Source organism: Poecilia formosa, unplaced genomic scaffold (assembly GCF_000485575.1).
Source record: "Poecilia formosa unplaced genomic scaffold, Poecilia_formosa-5.1.2 Scaffold320, whole genome shotgun sequence".
Taxonomy (NCBI): Eukaryota; Metazoa; Chordata; class Actinopteri; order Cyprinodontiformes; family Poeciliidae; genus Poecilia; species Poecilia formosa.
This window is the reverse complement of record NW_006800259.1, coordinates 27,379-35,262: the sequence shown is the minus strand read 5'-3', so window position 1 is coordinate 35,262 and position 7,884 is coordinate 27,379. Positions and strand designations below refer to the sequence as shown.

Here is a 7,884-nt window from a genome sequence, read left to right as displayed (position 1 = left end):
AATATTGTTTTTGTTGTAGAACCGCTGTCACTAAGCTGTCAATGTTTGATATGTTGAGGCATGAATTTGTTAAACAACATTAAATCAAGTTCCACTATTAGGGTTATTATTTTTTTATTCTTTGCCAGTTTCACAAAAATAGTAGAGATTATTAAGGCCCCTAAAAAGGCACTTTATTAGCACAAATTAGCATATATGAGAACAATGAAAGTGACAATATTTACAAAGTGCTTACAAATATTATTGAAATTTATTTATTTTGAGATTTACTAAGGATTACTAAAATATAGACAGAACGTATTTTATCGTATCTTAATCTGTAGGAAACTTTATGACCTTGAGTTTGAACAATAAACGAGAGAAACGCCAATATCCTGTTACATGATGTACAGTTGGTTCAAAGACGCCCCCTAGTGGTTGGGTAGAGAAACGAGGAAGAGAGAATCTAAATACTTTCGATATCAACCAGCGGGACACCGAGCAGCTGATGGTGAGTAAAGTTTGTTAATTTAACACAGAAGGAGGTGAAAGTGTCAGGATTCAGTCAAAGGAGGTTTATAGAAAACTTAACTAGACGTGACTCTGCAGGAAAACCAAACTAGATCCACTAAAGTCACTAAATGACGTGTTGAACTTGAGCTGAGAGGAAATAAAACTCCGCCGCTGTCAAGTAAATGTGTTTCTGTTTGTTTTAATGTTGGAACAGATAAATTATTTCTACCGGATGTTTTAACCTATAAAACAGCAAATTTTCTGTTTTAATATTATAAAGCGAATAAAAGAAGTGAATAAAAGAGACTCTGAACTCATCGGAAGAGAAAACATGTGACACACAAAGTTATATAACCGCTGATTTAAACTCAAACTACTAGTAGTAGTTCTATTTCTAATAATAACACTAATATTAATGTATTTGGATTCTCTTACAGTAAAAACTTGGATCATTAGTTTACAGTTTACTGACTTTACGGTCAAACAGCTGCTGTTACATTGCTGTTATTGTTGCTTTTCTTTCTTTATTATTCTGATTAAACTTCCGTTTTTTGCTCTCTGCTGTTTTGGGAAACAATCTAAAAAACAAACATTGAACCAATATTTAATGTTGATCCAGATTTCATTAATATTTAACTTCTATTTCTGATTGGTTCGTTTCCATCAGGCTACCGAGGAGAGGAGGAGACATTTTGGTCCTTCAGGTCTAGTTAATATAAACCAAAGTGATGTAGGTAGTAAAACTCAAACAATCATTGTTATATTTTACAGCCTGAAACTTTTTAATGCTTTCAGATCAGATTAATTTGAAACGTATGTAAATTAAATTAACTGTTAATTTTATATTCATTTAATAACTTTATAATCTAAAATAATTATTTTTGATTCAGTTTTGTATTTGAATAAATGTACAGAATTTACCTTTTCTACAGTCATACCCAAATTATACCGACTGGTTCTGTTGCTGGTTCTGGTTCTGACCCAGTTCTCCTGGTTCTTCCCTCATGAACAGCGCCCTCTCCTGGGAGCCTGCAGTAACAGCAGACATTGTGCAGATCAATCTGGAAAAATGGAGGATTTTTCTTCTTCTGCATCGACTGAATAACTCTGGACTTCCTGTTCTGGTTGGTGATGAGAGCAGAACCAGAACCAATCATTTTGATCATCATGACTTCTGCTTTCTGTTTATCTGTGAAGTCTTTCTTCCTATATTTATATATTTTGTTGCACTGATGTGAAAATAAATTATTTGCATGTTTTCTATGTTAAACCTTGAAGGAATCCTCTGGTGACCATAGCAACGTGACATCATGGCGTCTGCAGATCCTGGTGAGTAACGATCAGAGAGACACGTGATTTTATTTATTAAAAATAAAAATGAAAAGAGACTTTGAACTGTTTCTGTACCCGTCTGATCCCCGTGACTGACTGTCACTAAATGAAGCAACACCTCTAACATCAGAAACAGAAAATGTATTTAATCTTTATACACAATAGTATGTAATCCTACACCAGAAACATTGTGAAACTTCAAATTAAAAATGGTATTTGGACGTTCCTGGTTTCTGTCTCTGAGGTTTTTTCTTGTCCAAACTGAAGAGTCTGAGCTCGACGTCCAGAGGAAACATGTCAAAGTCCTGAATGAGGCACATTGACTCAACCTGCTCAACCTGATTAAAGTCCATATTTCTCCAATAACAATAACCAGCAGGATGTTTTCATAAATGTGGCTCATTTAAATGAGGATCACCTGTTAATAACTCAGGTGTTTTTACCTTTTCAGGGCCAGATGTTGTGGAACCGTTGAAACGCTGCAGTAGCAACAACCTGCTGCATCCAGACAGTAAGTACGACTGAAATGAGTCCAGATAAATATTTCTAGATTAGTTTGTATAATTAGTGCATTTGAAGATGAAAAGTGGAATCGCAGATTAAATAAACACACAGTTCAGATTCATAATGTTTCAGAAATCCGTCCCATAACTCTCTCCTGTTTCCTCTGACGTCACTGAAAAGTTTCCACAAAGCTTAGAAAACTGTGACATCATCATCTTGGATTTACCAAATCGTTTAAACATACAGAAAACTTAGTTTATCTAAAGTGTCTCTAAAATAAACTTATATGTATTATTATGATATTTAGCAACTTTATTAATCCTAACTGACCTAAAACTTGAAAATATATGAATTAACACCCAGTGCGTGTCCATTCCAGTGGAAAACCAGTAGAAAACCAGTAGAAAACCAGTAGACCAGTGGCCACTGTCTGCTCATGCATCCAAACTGAGCTGTGTGGTCTATTATGATTTTACATTTTAAATAAATGGCAGCCATATTGGATTTCAGACCTGAGTTGGTGAAGACGTTCTGAGATCTGGAGGTGTTTGGATGGATTTTTTAACTTCTAAGAAAAGCTGAAGTGATTTTAAACTTCCTGGTTTGGTTCTAAATGTTTTATTTTTTCCATTCAAACTTTCTCTCATTTATTTCCAGTGTCTGAGCAGAAGGATGAGGATGGAGGTTTGACTATGGCTGTAAAACACAAACCTCTGAACCTGGTTCTGTGTGGGAGGAGAGGACCACTGAAGGCGTCAGCAGCCAAGGCCATTCTGGGTCATGAGGATCTTCCTTCAGCCTCCAACTCTTCACAGTGTGTCAGAAGGCAGGGAGAGGTGTTTGGACGTCAGGTTTCTCTGGTGGAGCTGCCTGCCTTGGGTGGAAAAGCTCAGCAGCAGAAAGTGATGGAGGAATCCTTCAGGTGTGTCTCCCTCTGTGACCCTGAGGGTGTCCACGCCTTCATCCTGGTCCTACCTGTGGGTCCCCTCACTGATGAAGACAAGGGAGAGTTACACACCATCCAGGACACATTCAGCTCCAGAGTCAATGACTTCACCATCATCCTCTTCACCACAGACTCAGATCCTGCTGATAAAAATGTTGGTAACTTTATAAAGGAGAACAAGGACATCCAGGATCTCCTCCAGATCTGTGGAGGAAGATATTTAGTTCTGAACATCAGAGACAGACGGCAGATCAGAGGACTGATGGAGACGGTGGAGACGATTAGAGGTGAAAAGTCCAGCGTTTTCTCAACAGACCTGTTCACTAAGGTGTTGATTGAGAGGATTTTAAAAGTTGAATCAGAACTACAGGATGTGAAACAGAAGAGTGAAGATGAGCATCAGTCAACCAAACAACTCAGGAAAGAGACAGAAGAAGTAAAGAAAAGGGAAGAAGAGCTGAAGAAAAAACACAGAGAAGAAATTAAATCTCTGCAATCTCAACATGAGCAGCAGAGAAAACAACAAATTCAGCTGCTGAAAGAAAAGGATGAAACAATTGAGAAGAGAAAGAAGGAGCAGGAGGAAGAGGGGAAAAAATGGAGAAAACAGGAAGAACTTCAGCGAAAAGAGTGGAAACAAAAACTAGAAGCTTCAGAAAACCGAGTGAAAGTTGAGCGAGAGCAAAGAGAGGCGGCTGAGAAGAAGCTGGAGCAGAGCAGACGGGACTGGGCCAGAGACCGGGTCGCTTGGGACAAGGAGAAGGACGGCATCCTGGAGCGAATGCACCAGGAACTGAAGCAGAACCTGCAGGAGACCAAGCAGAACCTGGAGGAGGAGCGGGACCGGTACCGGAAGCTGCAGGAGGATTTCTACCAGAAGAGGAGGAAGTGGACCTACCTGGGCTTCACTTTGCTGCTGGCAGTGTGTCTGGTTTTATTATATGCGTATCAAAGCCATTAGCTGCTGGACCAGAACCGGACCAAATGACTGGACCCGGCTGGAGTCTGGCTCATTTTCAACATAACACTGGTGATGATTGTAAAGTGTCATATTTACTTCCAGAGTCATAATTAATATAAATGATTTCCTTCCTGAGCTGCAGTGATGATGTGTAACGTTGGCATCACATCAAAGTATTTTAACCTCAATGAATAACATGGAAATATAAAAATGTTTCAGTGAATTTGTCTGATTTTCATATTTTCATTGTCCAGCTGTGATTTGGTTCTGCAGCCGTTAGTCTGTCAGGCTGATGGTATAACTTAGTTATAACTACAGAAAACCCATTTATTTTTTCTAATTTCACATTGATAGTGTTTTATGAATATTAATGTTTTTACCATTTTGTCACTGAGATTTTATAACTGAGTTTCTCTCCTGTATGAAGAACTAGAGGTTTGTTTAAACTCCATTTCCCATCATTCATGTTTTTTAAATCAAACTCCATCTGAACTCGTTTCCTCCAGCGAGTTGAGGGTCAGTTTCAGGGTCAGGATGTGTCTGATGTCCAGCTGGTAGAGAAAAGTTCAGACCAGGAGTTTCTTTAGCCATGACTATAATCATGTGTTCAGTTCAGTGAATTGGGTCTTTGAACACTTTTACCTTGAAATAGAAACTAAGATTAATCTGTTATTGGACAGATTCATTCTTTAATAGAAAATAGACCCTCAACCTTTAATCTGGTCCCTTTTCCAGAATGGAGTCCGGCTCAGTCCTGCTAATGATTTTAAGTCAAACAGACCAGAATATTACCACCATCAGGTTTACTGCAGGCGTTTGACAGGCTGATGAAGGAACTTCAGAAAGTCTGAGCAAAACCTGATTTTAGACAATAAAAGGGTAAAACAAAAAGTAGTAAACGACTTTAGATCCATGTGTAAACATTTTATTTCAGATCATGAATTTTACAATGATTTAATGCTTTGGAAAGTTTCAGTGGCCGTTTTAATGCATCCAGTCCCTACAGAGTTGATCATCCTGATGTTGACTGAACCAGGTGGAGAATCTGAACGAACTGGGTCATGATGGGAAGTTTCTGTTCATGTCAGGCTGAACTGTAACCGTCGCTGGTTGATCTTGTATGGATGTTTCAGTCTGTTTACACAAGATGAACCAGACGACCTGCCGGCTGGATGCAGCAGGTGAAAAGCAGGCGGACCTCTGGGACAGGGAGGATTTAGAAACACTTTCTGTGGACGATGGCCGGACCGGACTCATCGTACTCCTGCTTGCTGATCCACATCTGCTGGAAGGTGGAGAGAGAGGCCAGGATGGAGCCGCCGATCCAGACCGAGTACTTCCTCTCTGGAGGAGCGATGATCTGTGTGATGAAACACAAGGTCAAGAAAAACATCAAGTTTGAGACAAAATCCATGAAAGATTCATCAAGATTAAATTCTGCAGTTGTTACAAGTTAATGAGACTCATAGGAACAAGTTTCATTTCATCCTCTGTAGGCAACTTGTTTCAAAATAACTGCATTAAGTTTCTGGACGACCTTTGACCTGTAAACTCATCCAGGTGTACTGCAGCAGGTAAAACCCCTGCAGGTCAGTGAGGTCCAGCTGTCGTACCTTGATCTTCATGGTGGGCGGGGCCAGGCCTGTGATCTCCTTCTGCATGCGGTCAGCGATTCCAGGGTACATGGTGGTGCCGCCGGACAGGACGGTGTTGGCGTACAGATCCTTACGGATGTCCACGTCGCACTTCATGATGCTGTTGTAAGTGGTTTCATGAACACCAGCAGACTCCATTCCTACAGACGAGGGGCACCGTCACTGGAGTGGCACCAGCAGGAACTTAAAAACCTAACCAAGATCTGCAGAGCATTGAATCATCGAGTCATTACCGACCGAGGAACGACGGCTGGAAGAGCGCCTCTGGGCAGCGGAAACGCTCGTTGCCGATGGTGATGACTTGGCCGTCAGGAAGCTCGTAGCTTTTCTCCAGGGAAGAGGAGGAAGCTGCCGTCTGCATCTCCTGCTCAAAGTCCAGAGCCACATAGCAGAGCTTCTCCTTGATGTCGCGCACGATCTCACGCTCAGCTGGAGGTCAGGATGAAAGAGGAAGGTCATTCAGAGCCCAAGGCCCAGCCTGGGGCCGTTTCGTTCTGTACCTGTGGTGGTGAAGCTGTAGCCTCTCTCCGTCAGGATCTTCATCAGGTAATCGGTCAGATCTCTGCCAGCCAGATCCAGACGCAGGATGGCGTGAGGAAGAGCATAGCCTTCATAGATCGGGACAGTATGGCTGACGCCGTCACCAGAGTCCATCACAATACCTGAGAGATTAGAGTGCAACTCAGTAAACGAGTCATTTCAGCTCCGTTTGCTCCGTTTCATAAACCCAACCTGTGGTTCGACCCGAGGCGTAGAGCGACAGGACGGCCTGGATGGCCACATACATGGCAGGAGTGTTGAACGTCTCAAACATGATCTGGAACAGAAAAGGTTCGTCTCACTGCCGTTTACAGATAACGAAGCAGCAGAAAGTCTCTGAACCGGGTCAGAACCCACCTGGGTCATCTTCTCCCTGTTGGCTTTGGGGTTGAGAGGAGCTTCAGTCAGCAGGACCGGATGTTCCTCTGGAGCCACTCGGAGCTCGTTGTAGAAGGTGTGATGCCAGATCTGAAGGGTTCAGGTTGACCATAAGACGGGACAGACTTTACTAAAGATGCCAACCTTTGATCAGGTTAAGTCATAGAAGTTAAACTCTTTGTATCAGGGCTTAAACTCAGCCATGTTTTTCTGCTACAGTCAGATGAACCCAGAGCAACAGGAGGAACTTTAAGCTCACTGTTGGAACCAACAGCCTCATGCTAACAGGTCTGTAAGGTAACCCCAGGTTAGCTCACCTTCTCCATGTCGTCCCAGTTGGTGACGATGCCGTGCTCGATGGGGTACTTCAGGGTCAGGATGCCCCTCTTGCTCTGGGCCTCGTCTCCCACGTAGCTGTCCTTCTGGCCCATTCCCACCATCACACCCTGCACACAGACTCAGTCAGACCTTTACGCCGTCAGACCTGAGGCTGATGGAGGCGGTCCGGTTCCTACCTGGTGTCTGGGCCGCCCAACGATGGAGGGAAAAACGGCCCGAGGAGCATCATCCCCAGCAAACCCGGCCTTGCACATACCAGAGCCGTTGTCAACGACGAGAGCAGAGATATCGTCCTCCATGTCTGAGGAGAAACAGACAGTTTGTTTTCCCCCCACAGCTCAGATGGTTTCAGCCTGAAGGCCGTCAGGATGTGATGGGAACGTTTCGCCACACCCAACTGGTTGGTTCCTCCAGTCAGAGCAGCTGAGGGAACCAGGCTGAGGGAGGGGGAAACAAGGCCGATGGAACCAGGCCGAGGGAGGGGGGAACAAGGCCGAGGGAACCAGGGCGAGGGGAGGAACCAGGCCGAGGGGGGGGAACCAGGCAATTCAGAAGATTCACTTTATACGCCTCATTGGCATGTGAAGGTTTAATTTAATGAAGGAGGAATACAAATAAGTACATTAAAGTTTTTTTTTAAGCAGGTACAACTAAACCACCGCAATTTTTAAGTACAATAATCCTCACTGATTTTTAACTAAAAAAATAATAATTCAAACATTAAAAAAAAAGAGAGA

At 42.6% G+C, this 7,884-nt stretch overlaps 2 protein-coding genes across 4 annotated transcripts in view; one reads left to right on the top strand and one right to left on the bottom strand.

The window, feature by feature from the left end:
- Positions 1 to 406: 406 nt before the first annotated feature.
- Positions 407 to 4,457, top strand: LOC103152612 (vicilin-like seed storage protein At2g18540). 2 transcript variants are annotated; one of them, XM_007573159.2, is made up of 5 exons: positions 407 to 490; positions 1,505 to 1,616; positions 1,771 to 1,821; positions 2,276 to 2,335; positions 2,986 to 4,457. In XM_007573159.2, exons 3-5 carry the CDS (start codon positions 1,803 to 1,805, stop codon positions 4,233 to 4,235), a joined length of 1,329 nt encoding a protein of 442 aa, XP_007573221.1. In that variant the 5' UTR covers positions 407 to 490; positions 1,505 to 1,616; positions 1,771 to 1,802; the 3' UTR covers positions 4,236 to 4,457. The 2 variants fall into 2 exon arrangements, with proteins under 2 accessions (XP_007573221.1, XP_007573222.1); XM_007573160.2 differs by lacking the exon at positions 407 to 490 and adding an exon at positions 1,160 to 1,222.
- A 686-nt stretch (positions 4,458 to 5,143) lies between these two features.
- LOC103152610 (actin, cytoplasmic 1-like) overlaps positions 5,144 to 7,884 on the bottom strand; it is a 16,521-nt gene continuing 13,780 nt past the window's right edge. Inside the window, exons 3-10 of one of the 2 annotated variants that reach the window (XM_007573157.2) lie at positions 7,324 to 7,448; positions 7,126 to 7,254; positions 6,788 to 6,898; positions 6,623 to 6,707; positions 6,391 to 6,552; positions 6,128 to 6,319; positions 5,849 to 6,030; positions 5,144 to 5,595 (exon numbers count right to left, since the gene is read on the bottom strand). In XM_007573157.2, coding sequence (XP_007573219.1) covers positions 5,452 to 5,595; positions 5,849 to 6,030; positions 6,128 to 6,319; positions 6,391 to 6,552; positions 6,623 to 6,707; positions 6,788 to 6,898; positions 7,126 to 7,254; positions 7,324 to 7,446 — 1,128 coding nt within the window. In that variant the 5' untranslated portion in view covers positions 7,447 to 7,448 and the 3' untranslated portion in view covers positions 5,144 to 5,451. Of the gene's footprint in view, positions 5,596 to 5,848; positions 6,031 to 6,127; positions 6,320 to 6,390; positions 6,553 to 6,622; positions 6,708 to 6,787; positions 6,899 to 7,125; positions 7,255 to 7,323; positions 7,458 to 7,884 lie in introns of both variants that reach the window. The other variant, XM_016661270.1, reaches the window with a different exon arrangement.

Excerpts from the sequence above, each read along its gene's own strand:
- LOC103152612 (XM_007573159.2), top strand. Across the intron at positions 2,336-2,985 it reads CAACCTGCTGCATCCAGACA|TGTCTGAGCAGAAGGATGAG; the intron begins GTAAGTACGACT and ends ATTTATTTCCAG.